This window comes from Podarcis raffonei, chromosome 16, assembly GCF_027172205.1.
Source record: "Podarcis raffonei isolate rPodRaf1 chromosome 16, rPodRaf1.pri, whole genome shotgun sequence".
In the NCBI taxonomy this organism is placed as follows: Eukaryota; Metazoa; Chordata; class Lepidosauria; order Squamata; family Lacertidae; genus Podarcis; species Podarcis raffonei.
This window is the reverse complement of record NC_070617.1, coordinates 16,285,970-16,312,645: the sequence shown is the minus strand read 5'-3', so window position 1 is coordinate 16,312,645 and position 26,676 is coordinate 16,285,970. Positions and strand designations below refer to the sequence as shown.

Sequence of the window (26,676 nt, the reverse complement as noted above, 5' to 3'; positions counted from 1 at the left end):
TTTCCCGCTTCAGCAGTCAGTGGTTGGCAGGCTTCTCCTTGTTTTCCCTTGGCTTGTTTCCCTAGACTTCCTGAAACCCACACTTGCTTCCTTGCTCATTGTGAAATTTTCTTATCGATTTCCTCCATTGTTCAGGAGCTGATTAAAAACGTTGATTGTCGGGTTGCCAGCTGACCCAAGGAAGAATGTGTGGCCCTCACAGCCTTGGGAGGTTGCAAAGAAATAAACAAATTCCCTAACATGAACCCATGTGGTCGGTGCACAGTAGAGCAGAGTTGGGGAATTCTTTGCAGCCCCAGAACCACATTTCGTCAGGGACAACTTTCTGGGGAGTGGCAGGGTGGGGACTGTGTGTCAGGAGTGGGTGTGGCCAAAGGCAGGAAGTGGGTGGAGCAACAGAGATGACTTTGTTCAGTAGATTTATCCCTCTCCATCCGCCATCCAAGCAAGCAATAAGCAAACTCTCTCTCTCTCTCTCTGTGTGTGTGTGTGTGTGAGAGAGAGAGAGAGAGAGAAAGAGAGACAGACAGACAGACAGACAGACAGAGACAAGCATGACAGGGATAACCACCCAAAATGTAAGGGAATACATTTACAGTGGTATCTCGGGTTACATACGCTTCAGGTTACAGACGCTTCAGGTTACAGACTCCGCTAACCCAGAAATAGTACCTCAAGTTAAGAACTTTGCTTCAGGATGAGAACACAAATCGCGTGGTGACAGCGCAGCGAGAGGCCCCATTAGCTAAAGTGGTACCTCAGGTTAAGAACAGTTCCAGGTTAAGAACAGACCTCCAGAACGAATTAAGTTCTTAACCTGAGGTACCACTGTATTGGGACCAGCCAAAATGTCATTAAAGCAATTCTTTCTTTGGGTCTGCAGGGGCTCAACCATCCGCAGGAGCCAAACTAAACTCAGCACTGCTTGCTTATTTCATTTGTATACCACTGTTTCCCCCAAGGAGCTCAAGGTAACATACATAGTTCTCCTCCACGCCCCTGCCGCCCCACAACAATCCTGTGAGGTAGTTTAGGTTGAGGGACAGTGACTGCCCCCCCCCCAGTCACCCAGTGAGCTTCATGGCTGACCGGGATTCAAACCCTGGTCTTCTAGGTCCTGGTCCAACACAGTTACACCACACTGGGTCTGCTTTTTTCCAGGGGGAAATGGCTACCTCAGGTGGCAGTTGCTGCGGAAGATGGTGGGGTGCAGAGCGGCAGCCTGTCCTGAGCCCCTTAGCACTTGGGAGTGGGGGACGCTATTGCATCATCAGTGTTGAAGTTAGACCCATCTGCCAGTCCAGGAGGCTTCTGAGCATGGCATGAGGGTGGGAGGGTGCCAGTTTGTTCTCTCCTCACATAGCAAAGATGTCTTGTGCCAGCCCTGCAAGGGATCTTGGCTCCACATTGAATACCTTTATCAATGTACACTCCCACGGTACATTTATCAGTGACTACAATTCAGGATCCAGAAAAATGTCTGGTATTGGAAGCACCCTGAGGCCAGAAGGTGTCTCTTGCTAAAGAAGCTTTGGGGAAAACTAAATTCTTCTTTGGATTTTATTTTATTTATTTTTTGAGAGGGGCAGATATTTGAGGGAATAGTTTTGGTGAAGTTAATTTGAAGGAAAAGGCCAACTCTTTCCTCTTGGTGTGGAGGCTAGCCTCGAGTGAAGAGATTTCCTCCATGTGGACTAGTCTCCTGAGCTGTCCTAAATGAAGAACCTGGCCCTCAAGAACCTGGCCTCAGGACTTTGCGCCGAGTACCACCCCTTCGACACACAATACAAGCGAGTGTCACTCCTTCATTTACAAGCATACAGATGTTTGGGCCCCGGTTGCACGCTGATAGCAAAGGAGTGGCTTCCAGGAGGGTCGCCAGCTGACCCACAAAGCAACAGCTTCGCCTGCTCCTCTGCCTTTCATGGGACTTTGACCTGCAGAAATCAATGGGTGGGGCACCACCCTGGACTGAGATGAGCAATGCCGCTAGCTCATGCCTGTAGATTGTGCAGCTGTTAGCGGCACAGCTGCAGAAGCCGGTTGAGAATTTGGCAATCCGAGCTGCCCCGTTTGGCACAAATGACTTCTGTCAGGAAACGAAACAGCCTAGGCAGAGTCTTTGTGAGGAACAAAAAGCAGTGCATACCAGGGGTTTGTTCCCAAGGAGATATTGTGTGCCTATGGGATGGTATGACACCCCCCACCAGACTGCAGCAGCAATCAAGGCACATAGTCAGAGGCTGCAGGGTCACCAGATTAGGAGTCAGACCAAATCTCTAGTTCTTAGCCAGCTGACCAAGAGCCACTAAATTCAACACTGGCAGGCAGGAGCCCCTTGGACCTGTTCACACAACCTCAGGTCCCAGGGAACAAATACCAGAACTCTTGCAGGTGTCTTTTCCTAGGCAGGAGAAACTGGGTGCCTGTCAACACACTTCAACAGTCACATACTACTCACAACAGCATAAGAAGAGGTTGCTGGATCAGGCCTTTGACTCATATATTCCACCCCCCTGTTCTCATCCAACCTGATGCCCCCATGGGAAACACGCAAGCAATGGGAACCTGAGCACAAGAGCCCTCTCCCCTCATCATCTGGCCTGGTGAAGAGTTCTGGAGAATTCCATTATTATTATTTTTCTTATACATACTTTTACAATACAATACAATACAATACATCACATAGATATTTTTAGCTCTGCCAAGCTTGCGACTTCCCTCTGTCCCTTCAGCGAGTATCCCTTCTTTTCTTATATTGCGTATTCTATTTTTTAACCTTATATCTGTCATACATTGTAAGAGCTATTTCAATCCTGCCAGTGTTTTTAAAGTTTTACAGCTATCCTTTATATACACCATAAATTTATTCCAATTTTCTTGAAACCTCTGATTGTCCTGATCCCGAATTCTTCCGTCAGTTTGGCTAACTCCGCATAACTCATCATTTTCGTCTGCCACTCCGCAATAGCAGGAACTTCTTGCAATTTCCAGTTTGGGCAAGCATGTTTCTTGCTGCTGCTGTGGCGTACATAAAGAGTCTTTGGTCCACTTTCTTAATTTCCTTCCCCATCAAACCCAACAAAAAGGCTTCTGGTGTTTTGGGAAAGGTATATTTAAATATTTTCTTGACTCCCAAAAGTTCTTAACTTTATCACAAGTCCACCACACGTGGTAAAAGTCTCCATCCGCCTCTTTGCAAAAGAATTCTAAAGCTTCCTTGTTCTCATGCAACATTTTGGCTGGGCTTAATAAAGATGTGGATTTTGGCCTTGTTCTGACACTCAAGGTAGATTCCTTGGTTCTTTGAGTACCTTGGGGTGATGGAAATAAAACGCTGTTCCTGCTGGAGCCAAGCCAGGTTTGAAGCCCAGGTTTGGCTCCTGGGAATGAGGATGGAAGATGAGTGGTGTCTGTGTTGGAAAATATTCCTCAGCATCATGATGTTTTATATCTCCCCTTCTTCTGTGGTGTTTTAAGTCAGCCTCTGTCAGCCTGGTTCCCTCAAGGGACTAGCTGGAGCCACTGGGAGTTATAGTTCAAAACATATGGAGGGCACCATCAGAACATAACAATTGCCCTGCTGGATGAGGACAGTGGCCCATCGAGTCCAGCATCCTGTTCTCACAGTGGCCAACCAGATACCCCAATGGGAAACCCATGACCAGGAGTTGAGCACAAGAACCCTCTTCCTTCCTGTGGTTTCCAGCAACTGGTGTTCAGAAGCATTGCTGCCTCCGACGGTAGAGGCAGAGGGCAGCCATGGTGGCTATTAGCCACTGATAGCCGCCATCTCCTCCATGAATGTGTCCATTCCATGTTTAAAGCTCTCTAGGTTGGTGGCCATTACTGCCTCCTGCAGAAGTGAGTTCCACAGTTTAACTATGTGCCGCAGGAAGAAGCTCTTCCTTTCCTCCTCGTCCTGAACCTGCCAACATTCAGCTTCATTGGACGTCCACAATTTTCCACTGAGCGAGGGGGAACACTTTTCTCTGAACTTTTTGTATGGTTTATCACTGTAGATTATGGCGTGAGTGAAAGTTGGCATATAACATACGCTCTTCGGCGAACCTTCTTCCTGCTCTCCATGTGAAATATACTTGGAGTCCTGTAGTGATTTCATGCTCTTTATTGCAGCTTGTAAAACTGTGATTGAATTGCCCCCAAACCTCAGGCTTTTATATACAGTGGTGCCTCTGGTTGCGAACAGGATCTGTTCCGGAGGTCCGTTTGCAACATGAAAAGAACGCAACCCGCAGCAGCGCATCTGCGTATGCGCGGGTTGCGACTTGCTGCTTCTGTGCATCCGTGTGATGTCATTTTGCACATCTGCGCATGCGGCGAAACCCGGTCACAGCGGGACGTAACCTGAAAGGACGTAACATGAAGCGGACGTAACATGAGGTATGACTGTACATTATTTACACACTGAGTCCCATCTGATGGGCGGATTCTGCTTCCCTCCTGGAGCCTGATTGGTCTTTTCCTGCAGGCCAATCAGTTGTTGCATTCTAGGATCCTACCAGCCTAATAGGCTGATTAACTTCCTCCCGGAGCCTGATTGGTCTTTTCCTGCCAATCAGTTGTTGCATTCTAGGATCCTACTTGCCTATTGTTCTAGGATCCAAGCTTAGTACATAACACCATGTTTTGATCCCATGCATAATTTTGCACACTTCCACCCTGCCCCCTCACCTTTTCTGAGCTGCGCCCTTTCTTCATAGGAGAGGCACCGCTTCATCCCCTTCATCGTTTAATCCCATTTTCGGAACGCTTTCCATTTCTACAATATCCTTTTTGAGGTGAGGCAACCAGAACTGCCCACATTGTTCCAAATGCAGCTGCATCATTGATTGTGTATAACAGCACCCTTAGGTGGTTCGCAGCTGATCTCTTGCACGACTTATGCTTAGTTTAAACAATTTGGCAGTTGTATTTTCCATTCCTTTCCTAATGACCCCAGGCGTGAAATGTGCTATTCTTGCAACTGCTGCACATGCAAACGCTGTTTTAAATATTTGCATGGTCTCAAAGACAAAAAAACAATCTATTTATTGTCAGAGAAAGTTCTAAGAGACTCCTGTTTCTAAGAGAAACCTTATTCTTAAACAGTGTTTGTGGGTTTTTTTGATCTTTCAAGCCTTTGCCTTGAGTATAACTTAAGGGCTTCAGATCTAAAAAGAGACACGCCAGACCTCAAACAGCCACTCCTCTCTGCATTCCTAGATGCGGGAGCTGAGGGTGCCAGCTGGCTAGGAAAACAGCGAACAAACCCTCCAAACCGGCCTGGCCTGCCTTGAAACAGCAGCTTGATCCGCAGAAATGAAGCTTTTTTATGGTATGCAAATAAAAACACACAACCATCTTCTAATACCCACAGGCTAAAGATGTTGTTAAAGGTGCAGCAACAGGAGGCAGCAAGGCAGAAGATGGCAGCTGGTGGAAAGGGAGCTGGCTTGTGGTTGCTTCTGGTTGCAATATAACGCCCACCTCATTTTTTTGTTATTACTTGGCAGGTAGGGAACGGAGAACTCTCTTAGATTAAGCCTTGGCAGACTTCACCAAAGTTTTGCAACAGTCAGAAAAAGGCCCAACGCCCCATTTGAAAAAAATCAAGATTTGGAGTCTGGTTCCATAAACTCATCCCTAGTGACCCCCAACCCTATAAAAAGCATAATTCAGAATAGCAATTTGCATGACCCACTTTTAAACACATTCCTCCCTCCAGCAAGAATCCTGCAAACTGATACCTACCTCTCACAGAGCTACAATTCCCAAAAGACTTAAACTACAGTTCCCAAAGTTCTTTTTTGTGGCTGGGGGTTGTTTGCTTTAAATGTAGCAGTCACAGTAGTGGGGGGACGGAACTGTATACATGGAAGCCCCCCCCCCAGCAAAAGCTTAGGGGGATTCCCATTCAAATAATGTTTGTGCACCGCATCATGTGATCAATTATGAGGGGCGGGGCTTACCTGCAACCCCCCCCCAATACTTTAGTCAAGTTGGCACCCCTGCCTGGCTGAGATATATGCCACTCTTTGAAGAAGAGATCAGCACCCTGCACCCCCCAAAATGCCTCGCAGGAGCCGGGTTGGGGGGCGGTAACAGATAAAGCCCCTCCCACCGCTGGCTGGCGGAATAACAAGCCAATGGGGAGCTGTCCCTTTAAGAAGCCACGCCCCTCCTTTTTGCTGGGTTTAAAGAAAGGTGTGTGCTTGCTTGGCAGCTGTAGCGCGCGATGTGGCTGCGCGGTCGGACCCAGTGGTGGGATCACAGAGGACTAGGAGGCTGCCGCCTGTTTTGTGCTTTGGATCTGCGTACGCGGCAGCCGAGGTAAAGGAATCTGCTTACTTCTTCCGCGTGGCGGTGCGTTTGTGTGTTTGTCCGTCCCGCAAACGCCTGACTCAAAGGGAAGCTTTGTATGTATTGCTAATCCGTGGTTTTAGAAGGCTGCCTTGCGCTGGGATTTGTGGTTTCCCAGGCGTGACTGTCCATGCCTGCCTGTTATTATGCCATCTTCCAGAGAGGGGGGAGCGACTAAGTCTCGGGCTAAGCGATCCTGGGAAGGGCTGCACCTGGGGGAGAGCACCTGTCTTGCAATCAGAGGGGCTCAGGTTCAAGTCTTGGTGACATCTCCCGGCAGGGCTAGGAGAGACTGGCAGCAGCCCTGCAAAGCTGCTGCCAGTCCGAGTTGGCAAGGTGGACCAGTGGCCTGACTCTGTGCAAGGCAGAGTGTTCCTAATCATTTCTCCAGATAGCCATCCTCTCTCTCCCCCTGCCTAGCCCTTTTCCACCTGCAGTTGTGATTATTGGCCTACACTGCAAGGCTGTAGAGTTTACCCGCTGAAATGCCGTCTAGGTTGGCTTGCATTGCAAGATGCCTGGCAGGACTTCTCTCTCTCTACCACTCTGGAGAGCATAGCTGTCAACATTTCCCTTTTCTTGCAAGGAATCCTATTCGGAATGAGGGAATTTCCCTTAAAAAAAGGGAAGCGTCGACAGCTATGCTGGAGGAGTGACATTGCTTTTCATGGGGAGTTTTATGCGTTGAGATATTTCATTTGTTGCCGGCACCCTTCTGTCTCTGGAGATAATGGGGTGAAGTCATATGGTTGGAGAGTTACAGCTCTTCCTGTGACTGCAGAGACTGATATGAGGCATGTTTTATTGCAAATGGGCAAATAAAGACGTCCGGTTGTGCTGCTGCAGATGCACCATGGCGTTTTCTTCTCTCTGCTCTCCCCCCAGCGGTCGTTCCTCCTCTGGCACTGCTGTGGCTACACGCCCTGAATGTCCATCTCCAAGTGCTGCCGTCTGCAAGGGATTCCTACACAGCTGGGTTGATGTTGCCAGCCTTCAGTCGCAGTTGCAGATATCTTTTGTAGTGCAAAGCTAGTCTGCCAACAGGTCAGGCACCTGATTCCCACTCCTTGTAAAGCGCCTCCTTGGAGATCCTGCCATCTTCCATTCTGTGTACATGACCAAGATTGGCATAGACATTGCTGAGACAGAAGTGCAAACATGCTGGGAATACTAATACTAATACTAATACTAATACTAATAATAATAATAATAATAATAATTTATTATTTATACCTCGCCCATCTGGCTGAGTTTCCCCAGCCACTCTGGGTGGCTCCCAATCAAGTGTTAAAAACAGTACAGCGTTACATATTAAAAACTTCCCTGAACAGGGCTGCCTTAAGATGTCTTCTGAATGTCAGGTAGTTGTTTATCTCTACTGAGAAGGCCCTCTGTCTGGTTCCCTGTAGCCTCACTTCTCGCAATGAGGGAACCGCCAGAAGGCCCTCAGTGCTGGATCTCAGTGTCCGGGCTGAACGATGGGGGTGGAGACGCTCCTTCAGGTATACAGGACCAAGGCCACTTAGGGCCACTTAGGGCTTTAAAGGTCAGCACCAACACTTTGAATCGTGCTCAAAAACTTACTGGGAGCCAATGCAGATCTCTCAGAACCGGTGTTATGTGGTGAATGTGTGCTTGGGAGAGGACAGCTTTGTTTGAGAATCTGTCCTGCCGTGCGATGCCCAAAATCTTCCCGATGCAGAGCATATGGAAGGCACTGAGGTGTCTGTCGCTCCTGGCAGGTGCCCACAACTCACTTCCATAAAGCAGCATGCTCGGTGTGTAAGCTTGGCATTGGCCATTGTTAGCATCCCCTTCTCCCATACCCTTTTGGAGAGGGGAGCCATTGCCGTAGCTGCCATGCCCAATATACTTGTCCAGCTCAGCGTTGTTGGAAAGGTTGCTGGTTACAAAGGAGCCCAGGTAGACAAAATTGGCTACCGCCTCCAGTGTGTGGTCACCAGGGCTGATGTGTGGAGTGCCGGTGACGTCCTGACCGGGGATGTTGGCCTTCGTCAGGCAGATAGTGAGGCTGAACTCCATGCAGGATTGGGCAAAATGGTTGATGAGACTCTAGAGGTTTCTCAGAGTGTGCTGTCAAGGCTGCGTCATCTGCAAACAACATCTCTTGGGGTAGAGATGTGCCGGGTTCAACAGCCCCCCATCACTCCTTGAATGGAACTATGTACAGTGGTACCTCGGGTTAAGCACTTAATTCATTCTGGAGGTCTGAAACTGTTCTTAACCTGAGGTACCACTTTAGCTAATGGGGCCTCCTGCTGCTCCCACGCCTCCGGAGCATGATTTCTGTTCTCATCCTGAAGCAAAGTTCTTAACCTGAAGCACTATTTCTGGGTTAGCGGAGTCTGTAACCTGAAGCGTATGTAACCCGAGGTACCACTGTACAGTCTTCTGTCACGCTGAAGACACGGGAGAGCAACAGGAATAAAAATATGCCAAAGAGATTTGGAACGAGAACACGGCCCTGTTTCAGTAACTCCTACGAAGCTCAGTTGTGTGTGATATAATGGTGCCTCTGAGCACATGCAGAGCACCTTCCCTCACCAGCCAGTTAATCTAAAACCAGCCCCTGTATATCTGATAAATATAACAGGGGGTTCTGAGGCAGTGAGCTCCCCTGGATTTCTGCCCATCACACACACATTACACAAACTAGTCACGGGCTAATGACTGATATATCATTAACCCATGACTGCTTTTTACCAGCAGTGACTCCTGGGTGTGCTTGCTTTTACTGGCTGTGTAATGGGCAGAAATCCAGGGGGTAAAAGAGGACCTTTTTCTGGAGTTAATGTGCATTTTGTAATGAATGTGTGTTCACTCTTATGCTCACGAGAAGTTCACATGCAAAAGGAATAAAGAAAGGTTGGTTTAGTACATGAAATGAAAGTGACAGTGTGTCTGGATGCTGATTCAGACGGCCAAGTTACAATACAAGCAGGCGTCAACTTGTACAATAAATGCACATCTGGAGTGAAAAGAGGACCCTTAATTATTCCAAAAGAGAAAATGAGTGACAGGACTCAAAAGTAAAGCAAGAAAGAGAAGAGGGAGGGCATATCTGTCCTGAGGTGAAGGACTTTTTAAAAATGGCCTTGGCTTTCAATAAAGCCACAATTACACCATATATTTAAAGCATTTTAAACACTCATGGCTTCCTCCAAAAGATCCTGGGAGCTGTAGCTTCTTAAGGGTGATGAGAGTAGTTAGGAATCCTCCCCCCCCCCCGGATTCCCCAGCCAGAGCTAAAATTCCCAGAGTAGTTAACAACCAGTCTTCCTTCACACGAAATGGTTGCAAGCACAAGCTGTTGGAGCTTTTGGAGAGGGGGTGATTGGCCAGTGACTGCGATGTCACAAACACACCACTTTCCCCCGACCTTCTTGGTGCAGACTTTGCAATTCTTCTTTAAAATGTTTTGTGGGCTTAAGAAATAAAATAAAGTGGGTTTTTGATAAAATCATTATAAATAAGCAAATGTATATGCTGCCTTTTAAAAAAGGGTTTAAAAAAGCAAGACCGATGCATGAAATGGTGTCAGATATGCTGGTCTGCGTGCCTCTGTCTTTGCAGTTGAGCCATCCTGGCAAGCTGCATGCTAGCACCACAGCTTGGAGCCCTCACTCCAGGGTGCATTTGCTTTTATCCACCATGTGCCATCCCATTTGACACTGCTTAGCTGGAGCAGACCAAAGGTCCATTCTTGTCTCTAGCTGGAGGCTGAGTCAGTTCACAGAATAAACAAGATGAAAGCAGTGCCCTTAAGAACTCAGTTTTAAAAAAACAAAATTGATGTTTAATTTCATGTAACAAAACATACCCACGCAAGGAATACAGAGTTTAGTAGTTGTTGAGAAAACAACAAAAAATGGAGGCTGATAGTTGTTGTTTTAGATGTTCCAAGAAAGGCAATCAAATGAAAGTGTCTAACAAAGTTATGCCAAATTTCTGGAATTTGGCTTCTATTCTGTATGTCTAAGGAGTTAGTTTCAGTTCCTTCTGTGTGTACGGCATTACTGGTAAACTTACGGGTCCCCCTTCTTTCACAGCAAAATTGGTGATATTCCAATGAAAAGGGGGGAAGTAAGGAAATTTGCTTGGTTTTTTTAATCCCCTCTCCTTTGAGGGAACAGAAACCAACTAATTTAATGGGCGATCTCCCCAGCTGCTCTCCACGAAATGGAAGCGTGGTAGTTTATAGGAAGGGCCTTGTCTGATTTGCACATCAAGGAACTCCTGATCAGCTTCCAATGAGCTCTCTGGCTTTCCCAAGACACAGTTTGAAACCCAGTAAAGCATGGGACTGTTCTGTTTTAAACCTGGAAGCCATGGATAGCTGGACGGCTACTGCTAGACCAAAACATTTAATGGGCTGGGATCAATTTGACTTTACCCAGCACATGGAGAAGGGGACGACAGTGGACGAGATGGTTGGATGGTGTTCTCGAAGCTACCAGCATGAGTTTGACCAAACTGCGGGAGGCAGTGGAGGACAGAAGTGCCTGGCGTGCTCTGGTCCATGGGGTCATGAAGAGTCGGACACGACTAAATGACTAAACAACAACGACAAAATGTATGAGTATCATCCACTCCAGTGGGTGAAGGCAGCCTTCCCCGTACCTGCCGTCCTTCAGAAGTTTTGGATTCCCAGCTGTCATTAGTCCTAACCAGTATGGGCAGTGGGAGCTGTAGCATAACAATATCTGAGAGGCACTAGTTTCAGGAAGGCTGTGTTAAGGGAGACAGCTGCTTTGTTACTTCCAGGAATTAAATTTAATTGGGGGGGGGATTAAATAGTGTGTTAGTAATATAGAGGAGAAGAGTTTTGATTTACTGTCTTGGTTTTCGTTTTCTTTCTCCACTCAGGTTGACAGTAAAGATGTGAAGTGGCATGGAACTGCCGCCCATCACCATCCTGGCATTGCATTTGGCGATCCTGGCTCATGCGAATCCTCCCGAGGCATCTCTTTGCCAGATCTCCCTCAAGGCGGCCACTTGCCGAGGTCAGAACCTGCTCCGAGTCCCTGGGGATCTCCCCAGCACTCTGGAGTCATTGGACCTATCTTACAACAAGATTCAGCAGGTCACCCGCGGGGATTTCTCCGCCTTGACCCAGCTGAAAAGCCTGAATCTGGATTTCAACAACATCGTGTCTATCGCTGACGATTCCTTCGCTTCCAACGTCCTCTTGGAGCAGCTCAGACTCTTCAACAACTCGCTGAGGGAGATCCCGTCTCAGGCACTGAAACCGCTGAAGAATCTGAAGGTGCTGGAAATGTCTAACAACTTTTATCCCCGCTCGACGCTGGATGGCGTGTTCGGCACTTTGAAAAACCTCGAAACCCTCTCCATGGGGGGCCCTGCTGTCCACACGGTGGGAAGCCAGGACTTCCTTCCTCTGAAAGACACCCCGTTGAAAAAGTTTGCACTGAAAACGGCAGCCAGTTTGCAGGAGTATCAAGAGGGGGCCTTTTCCAAACTCAACACCACCAACTTGTGGTGCGACATGTCGCTGGATGGACACACAGAGGTCTTGCCGCTGCTGCTGCGGGACTTGAGGGGAAGGCCTCTGCGATACCTCCATTTCCGCAACCTCTTTGAGTTCACGTACTATACAGGCTCTACGGACCTCTTCCACGACTTGGCTGGGGTGGAGGCCACAGAGCTGGTCTTCCGCCGGGGGAAATTCAACGAGAACTTGCTGCGTCTGATCCTGCTGAACGTCCAGAGGTCTCACGTGCAAGACCTGTCCTTCGTAGCTATCGATTTTGCGCGGTCGCCCAAGTGGAAGGCGCCGGAAGTTGGTATGGCCAACCTCACCCTGCGCCGGTTGGTTCTGGCGGACATCAGCAACCCGGACGTCCTGCGTTTCGACTGGACCTTCACGTGGTTTGCAGGCGTGACGTACCTCTCCATCATCAATGTCAACTTCAACATGGTGCCTTGCGACGCCTGGAAGGAGATGAGGAACGTGGTGGCTTTGAACGTCTCCAACAACCGCTTGCAAGATGGCTACGTCTACAACGAGGCCTGCCAGTACCAGGGCACTCTGCCCAAGCTGGAACAGCTTGACCTCAGCTACAACTTACTAGTCTACCTGAGCACTCTTGCCAAGTTGACCTTCAGTTGGCCCCGACTCGCCAAACTAGATCTGACCCACAATCGCATTGGGGGCTCAGGTCGGTCCCCCTGTATGTGGACACCCAGTCTGATTTGGTTGGCCTTGCCTTACAATGCAGTTACCGCAGAAATCTTCCAGTGTCTCCCCACTACTTTGCGCTTTCTGGACTTATCGTATTCCCAGCTGGAACGGCTCGATATGGGCTACTTCGAGGTCGCTGTTGACCTCCAGGAGCTGCTGCTGAGTGGGAACAAGATCAAATTCATCCCTACAGAGTGGAGATGCCCAAACCTGAGGGTCCTGGAGTTGGACGGCAACTCTTTTGGCGTCATCAACAAAGGTTCCTTTGTCAACATGCCTCGTCTTGCCCAACTGAAGGCGGGCAACAACCCTTATCACTGCATCTGTGATCTCTATGGCTTTGTTCAAGAGACACTGAGGAACGGGAAACTCAGGCTGCAGGACTGGCCGGCTGGATGGACCTGTTACCACCCTGAATTCTTGTTGGACACTGCGGTGGCTGCTTACGTCCCGAGGGTGACAGAGTGTGACGTCACAGTGGTGGTGGCCATTGCAGTCTCCATCACAGCTGCGGTGCTGATCGCCTGCATGGTTCTGTGCTGGAGGTTTGATGTTCCATGGTATCTCAAGGCCACGTTCCAGATCATCCGCTCCAAGTACCGAGCCGGCCGCTCCCAACTGTCACGGCAGTTTGTCTACCATGCCTTCATTTCCTACAGCTGCTCTGACGCCGAATGGGTGAGGCGAGAGCTCCTGCAGAGGCTGGAGGCTTCCCACCCGCCGTACCGCGTCTGCATCCACGAGCGCGACTTCACGCCGGGGCGATGGATCATCGACAACATCATTGACAATATTGAGAACAGCCGCAAGGTCATCTTCGTCCTCTCGCGCAGCTTTGTCGACAGCGACTGGTGCAATTATGAGCTCTACTTCGCCCACCAGCGGGCTGTGGGCCTGAGCTTCGAGGACGTGGTGCTGGTGGTGAAGGAAGCCATTGACCTGCAGGCGTTGCCCAACAAATTCTGCAGGTTACGGAAGATGCTGAGCACAAAGACTTACCTGGAGTGGCCTTCAGATCACAACCGGCAGGCCTTCTTCTGGGTCCAGTTGACATCTGTGCTGGGTAAAGCCGAGCCAGTCAACTCAGACCCAAGCAGTGACCCAACTGATGTGAATGGGGCAGTTGACAATCATCTTGAGATGGGTCCTATAGCTGAAGAAAACTGTGTTGGATGTAGCTGAGTTCGGCAAGGATTAACTCAAGCCAAGGCTCAACCACTAGACTTATTGTTCGGTCATCTATGTCTGACTTAGAAGTGTTGAGGTCAATGCAATAAGATGCTTCTGGTGTGGAGGTGGGGGGAGGAAAGTGATGGAGCCTAGGAATTGGGCTTCCTCTTGGTCCAACTAGCCACCTCTGACCACTGACTGGCTCTCCTGGCAGAGAGGGAGCTGCTTTACTCATTGCCTGCGAGTAAACCCATATCTTAAGTGGCAATACCAAGGACTGAACCAGAGACCTTCTGCCTGCAGTGCATGTGCTTGACCACTGGGTGGTGCTTCCTTCCCAGTTGAGTAGCTGGCTCTTGGCGTAAATGACAAAATAGGATTATGCACAGGAAGCTGCCTTATACTGAGTCAGGCCATTGGTCCATCCAGTTCAGTATTGTCCACACTGGTTGGCAGAGATGGGTCTCCAGAGTTTCAGACAGGGGACATTACCAGCTCTGCCTGGAGAGGTGAGGGATTGGACCCGGGACCCTTTGCTCTGCCGGGTGAGCTAGAACTTTCCTCCTAAAACTAAGTGCAATATTCTAGTCCTCATTGGATTGATTTAAATAAGAACAGAAGGAGCTGCCTTATATTGAGCCAGACCAGTGTTCCTTTGACTCAGTATTGTCTACACTGATCGGCGGCAGCTGTCCCAAGGTTTCAGGCAGGAGTCTCTCACAGCCCCACCTGGAGATGCCTTCAGGGATGGAACCTGGGGCCTTCTGCATGCAGGGCAGGTGTTCTGGCGCTCGGTTTATGGCTCTTCCCCTAACCCTTGGGAGATAATAGTTTTCTACTGCATTTAAAAGGAGGAAAAGATGGAGGGATTCCCTTTAGAAATGTTGCTTTAAAGGAGAATAGCCTGGTTTATGAGGGATGTTGAAGGAAGCTAGTTCTGAAAAGTATCAAGACTCAGGAGGGGCAGGATTGACCCCCCCAGGATCAAGGTAGGTGGGTTGTCAAGGTAGCACCCTCCTTTTTGACATTTCTTGCTCGAAAGTCTCCAATTAGTGTTCTATTTGTGTGGCCTTTGTTTTTGTGCTATATATATCTTATTTTTTTTAAATAAACCAAGTTTGCTCCAGTCTTGTATTTCTCCTTCCTTAAAAATCTCTTTTCATCCTCCTTAAGAGGATGCTGGTTTTGTGGTGGGTGTGATTGCACAATGAGGGGCTGGAAGGGAGCTGGGAGCTGGGTGTGTTTTTGTCCACTAGGGGTTGCTGCACCAATGAATGAGTTTCTAAAAAGAACTAAGCAAAACAAAGAGTCCCAAATGCTGTAACCCTTTTTCCTAAGAGGGTTGCTCCGAGCCCTTGGTCATTTTGGTTGTCTTTTTCCCCTGAATCTGCAATATACAGTGGTACCTCGGGTTAAGTACTTAATTCGTTCCAGAGGTCCGTTCTTAACCTGAAACTGTTCTTAACCTGAAGCACCACTTTAGCTAACGGGGCCTCCTGCTGCTGCCACGCTGCCGGAGCCCAATTTCTGTTCTCATCCTGAAGCAAAGTTCTTAACCTGAGGTAATATTTCTGGGTTAGCGGAGCCTGTAACCTGAAGCGTATGTAACCTGAGGTACCACTGTACCTTTTTGACGTACAGCAATGGGAACTTGATTTATTTTTTTATTCTTTGCGTTTCTATCCTGCCCTTTTCTCCAAGGCGTTTCAGGTGTCGTACGCGGTTGTCCCCCTCCTCATTTAACCCCCACAACAACCCTAGAAGGTAGTTTACACTGAGAAGCAGTGATTGGCTCAAGGTCACACCCAGTGAGTTTCATGAGGATTTGAACCCTGGTCTCTCCCAGGTCCTAGTCTAACCACTACACCACACTGCCTCCCTCTTACATAGTATTCCAAGTGAGGCAGTTGTGTGTCTTCAGTCCAGTGGGGGCTGGTCCTTTAGAGCAAACTGGGCACTGCCCCACCAACTTCAGCCACCTTCTTAGAATCATGGAAACATTTAATTGTAGAGCTGGAAAGGGACCCCGAAGCTCATCTAGTCCAACCCCCTGCAATGCAGGATTTTCAACTAGAATTCAGTGGTTCTCAACCTTGGGTCCCCAGATGTTTTTGGCCTACAACTCCCATGATCCCTAGCTCACAGGACCAGTGGTCAGGGATGATGGGAGTTGTAGGCCAAAAACATGGGAACCCAAGGTTGAGAAAGGCTGAACTAGATGATACATGACAAGATGGCCGTCCAACCTCTGCTTAAAAACCTCCAAGGGAGAAGTGTCCACCACTTCTCGGGAGTCTATTCTACTGCCAAACAGTTCTTGCCATCCAAAAGTTCTTCCTGATGTTTAGTCGGAATCTCCTTTCTTGTAACTTGAATCCATGGGTCTTTCCCTCTGGAGCAGCAGAAAACAAGCTTGCTCCATCCACCATGTGTCAGCCCAGTTCAGGGTGTGGGGTGTGGCACTGCCTGCCTGCTCCTCCTTAGTTTCAGTGTTGTTCTTATAACACACCACAAAGATGGGGTAAAGTAGAATTGATTAATTGGCTGCACCTGTCTTAGCTCTGGCGCCACCTACAGTCGGCTTCCCAGATGGGCCACCCCTGTTTGGAGCCCCTTTCCCAATTGTTCTTGCTGATTTTTGTTTTCTTTCGCACACAGGTCCCCCCTCTTCACCGTCACAACCCCGGGGTCTCTTTCTGACGAGGTTTTGTTCTTTTGTTCCAGCAGGACTGGGGAAGGGTTTGGTGAAGGTGGGGAAGGGGAGATTTGGAGGACTGCATAGACTTTGTACAGGCACAAGAGGGTGCAACAGGCCAAGACATTAGGATGAAGACCTCCTTCAACATTCTCCTGTTACTCCAGCGAGGGTGAGGAAGTCTTGGGGATGCCACACACACACACACACACACACACACACACACACCCCCCGCCCGCCCGCTTCTGGTGCAACCAGAGTGTGGTGGGCTTGTGGTCTCAGAGCAACAATTCACTCAAGATTTCACTGCTGGCGCAATTCTCTTCTCTTTCATCCAGAAAACAAGCTTGCTCTTTCTTCCATTGCACAGCCCTCCAGATATCCGAAAAGGGCAGGTGCACGTTGCACAGCACAGCACCTTTTCATCAGTTCGGAAAATATTCTCCTGCTTTCCAGCAGTTGGGCAAAAAGGCGAATTTTTAGCTCTTTGGAAAACAGATATATTTCCTGGAGAGTGGAAACGTTATACCCCCAAAAATGTTTGATAACCCAAAAATGAAGGAAGAAGCAATTTTTAGATGGTGCAGATAAGACCCAAGCAGTGCCAAGAGCTCCAAAAGAGCACAGTCTCCCTTAGCAGCCATTTTACAAACCCTTCAATATGTTCACAAGACTTATGTGTGTTGTGTTAGGCTGGGAGGTGGGAGCTGCCCCCAAAGCAGAAAGTGAGCAAAAAGAACAATGAGTTGAGCTTCTCTCAAAGGTGAAACAGTGCATGGTCAAAGTGTTTTCTTTTTATTTATTGAGGCTGGCAAAACGTTTTTGCCGTCGTTTTGCTGAGAGTTGTGTAAATGCACAGGCCGAGGTTATTATGGTTTTTAATAGCAAGGTCCGAACTGTTGAAAATGGACAGCAGACCAGGTATATATTTCATTCATTCATATATATATATTTACTGAAATGAACGTTCCTGCAGCACAGAAATGGGTGGGAGGCAGACAATTGCAAGGTAACAAGGGACAGCATCAACGTGGAGGACTAGCGCCTTACCAATGTATAAGGGAGGTTGGGCAGTGATATTCTGAGTGAGGACTGCAGTACAGTACTGGGGTGCCAACTTGAATAAAATATTGGGGGGAGCAGGTAAGCCTCACCCCACATAATCACATGACACAGGGCGTGCACACCATTTGAATGGCAATGCCCATCATCGGGGGGGCTGGTCCCCTCAAATATTTTGAGTTGGCTAGCAGTTGGCTCCTATGCTGAAGTTGTAGATTGCATCTATTTCCCAACCACAAGTAGCTCAAAGTGGCGTATGCGGTGGTTCTTCCCCTCCTCATTTAATCCCCACAACAACCCTGTGAGGTAGGTTAGGCTGAGAGGCAGTGACTGGCCACCAAGGTCACCCAGGGAGCTTTATAACCCTGGCGCTCTGCTACAAATGTGGCCCTATGTCAGAGGGTGTGCTGTACACTGCCCCAGTGAAATCAATAAGGACTAGAAATTTGCTTGTGTTTCCTCTTAAAGCAAAAGCACTCATCAAGGTCAGTTCCGCAGCCCATAATCCCAACTTCTGCCTTGCGCCTTCGCTTCTGCTTCAAATGCGCTCAGACCTTCTCGCTCAGTGCAGCGATTCTAAATTTTGGATGGGCATAGGCTTTTAGAGGGAAGCTGGCCCAACCTCAGAGCCTCTGGCCACCGGGGCCTTGTTCTCTGGGAATTCTGCAGTGTAGGCAGAAAAAGGCCCCGTCGGCTTTTCTGTGAGTGAACACTGCAGCTTTTGTTGCTGCAGCGTTTTTCTGGATTCCTCACCCCCTCAGCCACTACCGGTGTTTGTTGCTGTTGCTGCTGCCGAGTCGCTCTTCTGGGATGGCTCTGCAAGCCGAAAAGAAGCAAGAGAAATGAAAGCGAACTCAAGGACTCTGCTCAAGGGCTGCCCTTGAGGGTGTCTCCCCTCCCACTAGCTTTCCATGGTAGCTTCTTTCAAGGGGGGTTTCTCAGGACAAGATTCCAGCTAATTTGGAGATGATTTGGAGTCGTCCTCAAGGACTTTGCAGTTTAATTATGTGATGAACAACTCTGCCAGCCAAGGAGTCCTGCAATCCAGGTGGGAATCCGATCTGGGGAGACGTGACCTCAGAGAGGCAGGTAAGAATTATACAAGCTGGCCTCGTGGGACATGGTTCTTGGCTTCCCATTAGGGCTGCGAGATCTCTAAGGCTGACTTGAAGTCTCCAGGTTTGCCTGACGTCCTCCAGGTGGCGGCTGGGGTGGGGGTGGGAGAGGATTTGAATATCTGGGTGGGCAAGAGTGCCTTTAATAATAAGAAAAAAATATATTAAGACTGCATGCTCTTATAAGCTTCAACCTGGTAGGTGCTGGCTGCAAATTATCTCTAGGGAGGTGTCCTCCCTTCTCCCATTCCCTCTCCCAATTAACCTCCGTCTCCAGGGCCCTCCCCTGTGACATCACCAGAGGCCACACCTAGGTCTCAGGTTTGGATCCTGAAATCTCAAGGTCAGGGATGCTGCTGACCTGACAACCATACTTCCTATTTCACTGGCCATCTTAGAAGTGATTTTCAGAAGCTACTCGGAGAGCTATTAATGCTATATAATATATAAATACTTACATAAATAATGTTGCACACCACCCCAATCTCCTGAGCAGTGTGAGATTCCTGGGTTCAGTTTCCTCAGAATGAGGGACAGCAGAGACTGTGATGTCTCTAGGATATATGGTTTACTTAGACGTACAGTGGTACCTCGGGTTACATACGCTTCAGGTTACAGACTCCGCTAACCCAGAAATAGTACCTCGGGATAAGAACAGAAATCGTGCGGCGGCAGCGGCGCGGCAGCCTCATTCGCTAAAGTGGTGCTTCAGTATAAGAACAGTTTCAGGTTAAGAACGGACCTCCGGAACAAATAAAGAACGTAACCAGAGGTACCACTGTATATACAACCTGAGCCTACGACAGAAGCGCTCACGGCATTAACACCCCCAGAGGGTCTTGCTTTTCCCCTAGCTGCAGCAGAAATCAGGCATGGCTCTGTCTCTCAGCTACCCAGCCTGCAGCCTGCTTCTAGCTTCTAGCTCCCACACACCTCAGCTCTGGCTTTTGTCTTTCTAACTACCAGACGGTTAAGGGACGGGACGGGAACCCACCCATTTGCCCACTGGCACACAGCCACTCCTGTCAGCAACTGCTCTGCAGCATTCTGCACTGGCTGCAGTTTCTGGGGCCAAGTGTAAGGGCAAGCCCCACACAGAGTGCCTTGCAGTACTCTGGCCTTGAAGTCACCAGGGTCTGAATTATTGTGATTCAAGATGGAAGCACCAGTTTTTTGGAGAAGCTACTCTGTCGAAAGTAACATAAACAATGAGCTCTTGGAGCTCTGACCTGTCCTCTATCGCTTGCCTTGGTTGGCAGCCGTTCCCCCTTTGTTTGTCAGCACAGGCACCTGAGATTCTCTTGCCTGGAACACGAGATACCTGGATTTGACCTTCTGCAGGCAAAACATGCATGTTATAGCCTTCCTTTTGTCTCCACAATCTTTAACAACACAGCTGCAAGTCCCTGGAGTCTCCTGTTTTTAAAGGCTTCTGTGTAAAAGCAGCGGGGAGGTGTGGTTCAGCCGGACATTCCAGAGTGCTGGCTGGGGCTGATGGGAATTGAAGTCCAAAACACCTGGAGGGCACCAGGTTGGAGAATGCCCACAAAACCCTACAAGACCTGGCACCAAGATGCCTGGAGGACCACCCCATTCCATCCTTTGACTGAAGCTATTTCCCCCAAGTTTCACCCAAGCAGGGCCCATAATATGAAAACTGTTTCAAATTAATTGGCCGGAGGTATGCTAAACTCTGCAGTGATATTACGCTTTGTAGCTTGCCTCTAACTGCGAATTACAGTGGTACCTCGGGTTAAGTACTTAATTCGTTCCGGAGGTCCGTTCTTAACCTGAAACTGTTCTTAATCTGAAGCACCACTTTAGCTAATGAGGCCTCCTGCTGCTGCTGCGCCGCCAGAGCACAATTTCTGTTCTCATCTTGAGGCAAAGTTCTTAACCCGAGGTGCTATTTCTGGGTTAGTGGAGTATGTAACCTGAAGCGTATGTAACCTGAAGCATCTGTAACCCGAGGTACCACTGTATATCTTATGTTTTGAAAAACAGACATTTTATATATAGAAAGCGTAACAAAACAATATCGATAAACAACCAGTGAAACAGATTTTTAAAACAATGCCAGCCAATAAATTCAACAGAGGCAGTCAGATACAACTTCATGCTCTCCAAAGATCCCAAACGTCTTCCCAAACGAAACTCTCCATCCAGTGTATAAGAATTGGCAGCAAAGGGACAGAGAAGCCAGAGAACTCAGCCCTGGGGATATGTTTTCCAGTAGCACCTCAATGATGCTACTGGAAAACCAGCATGTAGGCTTGGTTTTTAGACTGGAAAATGAACACTGCAGAGGCAGAACCAGAAGAGATTCTTGCTCTGATTGTCCCTGGTCTCAGTTTCCTTAATATCCCTTGAATTTCTGCTCTATTGCACCGCCATGGCTAAGAGACATTAAACACCTGACTTACTAGCTCAAATATACTTGTAACCAGGGCAGCCTGTAGAGAACCTGCACAGCCCATAAATTTAAAGGTCTGTGCACACATGCACATGTAACCTGCTGAAAGTCTCAGCACCGGCACCCGCCTGTGATCCCCCTAAAGTCAAGTTAAGGTCTTTGAAGCAGGTCGCCCTGGCGGAAACCTGTTAAGCAGACCCAGCGGCAAGGAGGAGGGAGTAGAGGCCTAGTCATTTCCTTCTGGGCTGTGCCTGTCAGTGAGCCTCCTACACTGGGTAGCCAGTCAGGGAGGAATGAAGCAGGTGAGAAAGGACTCTGAAATGCCGCCCTCCCCCTTCCCCAAATCTGCTGTTGAAGCGCCCTGCGTCTTTTGGGCTAATGCTAGAGCCAGCTTTGCTTCCGTGGTCCCTAGAAGTTAAATGGACACATCTCTAGCAGACTTGAATTAAAGGCACCTGCCATTTTACAGACCCCAGGTGCTAATGAGGTAAGTTTTTGAACCCTAATAACCTATTGTCAAACATTTATCTTTTTCTGGAGCTGCTAGTGGGAGATTGCACCTGGGAACTTCTTCATGCAAGGCAAGCGGTTTGCTCTGAGCCTTCCCAGTTTCTGGCTGCGTCAACTTATCTGAATACCAATACTTGGCTTCAGTTTCTCGGCTTGCCTAAATGAGCATGCATCATTGTGTCCACGAGGGTGAGCCCTGCTGACTTTTGAGGTGATCTCTTTTGCCGAAACGCTGGAAGCACAGAGTTGAGTTTGTTTCCCATTGATTAATTGCCTCCCCTAAAGCATCTCAAAAGCATTTTCGCAGTGGAAGCGCCCGCAACTAAAAACTATTACGGCAATTTATGAAAAACAATTGGAAATCCACTTTCGTACTTAGAAAAAGGAAAAGGAAAACAATTTCAAATCCAATACAGACAAGGATAAAGAGCTCCGCTTCAAAAATCTTGTGGGTCTTGCAGCGGAAATACGGTAGTTTCCTGATGAAGTGAGAAATGGTAAGATTGATCTGCCGGCAGGAGTCCACCCCCCTGTGTGTGTTTTGAAAATATTATTTGTTATTATTGTTGTTGTTACTATTACACTACAACATTTATATCCTAACTTTCCTCCAAGAAGCTCAAGGGACGTGGGGAAGTGTGAATGGTTCTCCCCCTGCCTCATTTAATCCCCACAACATCCCTGTGTGGTAGGTTACGCCAAGAGGCAGTGACTGGCCCTCAAGGGATTTGAACCCAGGCCTCCCAGGTCCTAGTCTGACCCTCTAACCACTACGCCACTCTGTCTTCCTAGTGTGTTGTGGAGAAAATTCAGGTGATTCCCCCCGCCCACCTCAACATATCCAGACTTCCATGAGCCCAGCCCAGCAAGAGACCTGACAATCGAGACTTCTTGGGGAGTTAGCTCTGTTGAACTCAGTGGGGCTGACATGAGCAGGATCAGGCCACACACCATGCTAAATGAAACAGGGCTGAAGTCAGTCATAGCTAAAACCTTTCTTTTTTTAAAAAAAGGGGTCAGTTCCAACTTGCTTTTCCTGGATTTCACCCGTAGGAGCAGCTCAATGTCACTCAGCACATGCTCAGAGGGCCCCGTGGTCTGCACTGGAAGACAGTTGTGGATGTTGAGCAGTGGCGAGAGGCAGCACTTTGCACGTCCTCAGAGGCACCCCCTCCCCCCAAACAGGATCCTGAGCAGAGCGGAGCCTTCCTTGGAGGGCAGCAGCCGAGAGGCTGGCACTAGGCCATCCTTGCCATGCTGCACAAAGGTCTCCTCAGGAGGAGCCACCCCTGTTTGCTTTCCAAGCTGCAAGAGAGTCTGCGTTTGAAAGGGCAGCAAGGAGCAAAGAGGAAACAGGCATGGGTGGAGCCAGGATTTTTTTTTTGGGGGGGGGGAGGCGGCACAGAACCTAAGATTTGTATTGATTTGTACTGATTTGCAGGGAGCAGCTCCCCCTGCCCCCCCTGGCTTCACCCATTGAGACAAGAGATAGGAAAAACTGACTGACTTCAGTTTCTCTCCATTTCTCATTTTTACCCATCTTAAATTAATAATAATTATTATTTATACCCCTCCTATCTGGCTGGATTTCCCCAGCCACTCTGGGCGGCTTCCAAAAATATTAAAAACAATACAGCGTCAGACATTAAAAACCTCCCTAAACAGGGCCAGTTGTCTTTTAAAAGTAAAATAGTTGTTTATTGCCTTGACATCTGCTGGGAGGGCGTTCCACAGGGCAGGCGCCACTACCGAGAAGGCCCTATGCCTGGTTCCCTGTAACTTCATTTATTGCAGCGAGGGAACCGCCAGAAGGCCCTTGGAGCTGGACCTCAGTGTCTGGGCAGAATGAAGGGGGTTGGAGACGCTCCTTCAGGTATACTGGGCCGAGGCCGCTTAGGGCTTTAAAGGTCAACACCAACACTTTGAATTGTGCTCGGAAGCGTACTGGGAGTCAATGAAGATCTTTCAGGACCAGTGTTATATAGTCTTGGCGGCCACTCCCAGTCACCAGTCTAGCTGCCGCATTCTGGATTAATTGCAATTTGACATGTTTCTGCATCAGTTTGAAGGGGTTTCTTTAAAGCCCTCTTGAAAATTTCAGTTACAGATAGGTAGCCGTGTTGGTCTGCCATAGTCAAAACAAAATTTTTTTTTTCCTTCCAGTAGCACCTTAAAGACCAACTAAGTTAGTTCTTGGTATGAGCTTTCGTGTGCATGCACACTTCTTGTGCATGCACACGAAAGCTCATACCAAGAACTAACTTAGTTGGTCTTTAAGGTGCTACTGGAAGGGGGAAAAAAATTTTGTTTTGAAAATTTCAGTGCAGGTTTCTCCCCATTTTTACCTTTATTTGCAATACATTTCATTGGCGCACGGTAGCATGTTTGTCTACGCTAGTTTCACTCTTACTGTTCTGTTTTATTTGTGACACATACCGTAGCTTTGTTTTCCTTTAATCTAGTTTTTCTTTGGGGGGGGGTGAGTGGAATTAAGCGGTATAATTTATCATTTGCTTGCAAACTCTTCTATAAGAGATGTGTTTTTGTTGGCATTATTCGGTTGGGAAACCGCACTCACTCTGGATCATAAAGGCCACATTCCCACTACAATACCACTTTAAACAGTTTACCTCCAAACAGCTTACCTTGCAGCTTACCTCCAAAGAATTCTGGGAAGTGTAGTTCGTTAAGGGTGCTTGTTAGGAGACAGCCCCCCACAGTCCCCTCTCAGTGCTACAACTCCCAGAGTGGTTTAACAATCAGCCCTTCTTCCCAGGGAACTCTGATGATACACACCGCTTCTGAAGCCTCCGGCCATCACCTAATCTTGTGGCAGGGAGTTCCAGTGGCTAATTATGTGTTTGTGTCCTGAATCTACAGTTGGTTCAGTCTGGGTGACCTAAAGTTTTAGTATTATATGAGAGGTGGACAGAGAGGAAATTTCTCTCTATTTCCTCTGCAACATTCAAGGGTTTAACAGTGCCCAGAAGCAGCCGGGAGAGGCTCCACCCATGCGTGTGAATGTTTGCACGAGGGCTCCTGTCTGTGCCTTGTGTGTCTGTGTGCACAAGGTGAGGGCTTAAGGTGACGTGTGTTTTTGTGTTCCTTGCCTCACCTCTGTTATCACACTGACTTTGCCATCCTCCCTCCTCTCTCTCCCTTCCAGGATACCTCCTCCTAGCCAGCTGGGATTATTGGTGGTTTATTATTATTTACTGCTTTGGCCCACCCAGAAGCCTTTTCTCCTCCTCCCTCTGTGGCAAAAACACACAAACATCTAAACATGAATAGAAAGAGAGTGGCTCTGAGCATGATTTCAAGGTGAGCGGTAAGTCAGAGTTTCACTGGACCAGCCAGAATTTCACCCTCCAGGCCCAATAGTCAACAAAGACCTGCGATAGCTCAGCTGGTACAGGGTTGAGGGTTTGAGTCCCATGTTGGGTGAAAGATTCCTCATTGCAAGGGGTTGGACTAGATGACCGCCATGGTCCCTTCCAACTCTACAGTTCTGTGATTCCAAGAGCCTGGAGGGGTGGAAAGTGTGTTTTCACGGTATTGTTTGTTCATTTATTAATTATTGCATTTATATCCCACCTTTTTTTCTCCAAGGAGCTCAAGGTGTGGCGTACATGGCTCTCTCCCTCCTCCTCATTGAATTCTCACAACAACCCTGTGAGGTATGCTGGGCTGAGAGGCAATGTCTGAGCTCAAGGTCACCTCCAGTGAGCTTCATGGTCGAGTGAGGATTCGAATCCTGGTCTGTCCCAGGTCATAGTCTGACGCTCTAACTACTACACCACACTGCCTCTCAATATACATTCAACAGTGTATGCTTAGACCTGTGCCAAAGGGTAAACATGAAGGAACAACACTCTGCATGTACCTTGAAGCACTCTGTTCTCACACCCTTTTTTTAAAAAAAACCTTTTTTTAAAAAAAAAGGAGAGGCAATCTGCACCTGCTCAGGGGGATTTTTTTTAAAAAAATTGATTTATTATATTTCTATGCTGCTTTTCATTCACGTGAATTGCAAAGCAGCTTACAAACAATAAATAACAATAACGTAATCTCTGGGATAGCTCAGCTGGTGGAGCATGAGATTCTTCATCTCAGGGTCTTGGTTTTGAGCCCCACCTTGGGCAAAAAATTCCTGCTTTCCAGAGGGTTGGACTAGATTACTTATGTGGTTCCTTCCAACTTCACAACTATATGATTCTATATGATAATTATAGGGTATTGCAAATACAACATAAACTGCATAGAATAATTAGCAAATCGTCAGTAAATTATTAAATTTGTATAATCACCCTTCACCTAAGAATCATAACACAAAACAACAAAAAAGGAATGCAAAGGACATATTTTAAATTTTTTTAAAGGCACACGTGTTGTTCATATGCAGATGGGAGGTCTGGAGGAAGGACGGCAGATTAGCCTAACAGATGCTAATAACAGCCTCTTGTTTCCTTTCAAGAGAAAAGGTGCATGTTCAAATACACTTTATTCTTCGTTCCTTTTTTTTTAAAAAAAAGCTAATTGGAAAACCCTCAAGGACTATAAAATAGGGTAAATGAACTACAGTGGTTAGATTAGGCCACAAATATGTTTATGATGATGCAATATTAGTTATTATTTACATACATAATGTTATTCAGACGAATGAAAACGGAAAAAATATCTGGTCTCTGCCCCTAAGGCGCATACACTGGAGCAAACTGGGTGTTAATAGAAACAATAGGTTCTCCTCATTTGAGATAAAGATTGATTTGGATTTCTTGGGCTGTGTTAGCTCAAGACGACCCTCCTCCATCTCTCTCTCCTCTCTAAGGTACGCATGATTTGTGCGCTGTCCCCTTTAAGTTATGAGTGCCTCTGTTTCTCAAGCTCAAGAGAGGACCTTTCTTCGGGCTTCCCATCTCATTGGCAGGTCCTGGGGCGCATATAAAACCCTGGAGAACTGGCATGGTGGGGGGGAGAGAGAGAGATGGACCCTAACCTTTTTGCAGGAGGAGCAGAAGTTTCCCCCCTCGGGGCTGTGGCTGCAAAGAGCCCTCAGGCGGAAGGAAGGGCAAAGGGTTAACTCCGAGGAGGATCTAAACGCAGGGCGGCTGTTCCTGGTTTATTT

The 26,676-nt window shown here is 48.0% G+C and overlaps 1 protein-coding gene across 1 annotated transcript; it reads left to right on the top strand.

The window, feature by feature from the left end:
- The first annotated feature begins 6,210 nt into the window (after positions 1-6,210).
- LOC128403405 (toll-like receptor 2) lies at positions 6,211-14,882 on the top strand. The gene is made up of 2 exons (XM_053368153.1): positions 6,211-6,333; positions 11,251-14,882. Exon 2 carries the CDS (start codon positions 11,276-11,278, stop codon positions 13,766-13,768), a length of 2,493 nt encoding a protein of 830 aa, XP_053224128.1. The 5' UTR covers positions 6,211-6,333; positions 11,251-11,275; the 3' UTR covers positions 13,769-14,882.
- The last annotated feature ends 11,794 nt before the right edge of the window (positions 14,883-26,676 follow it).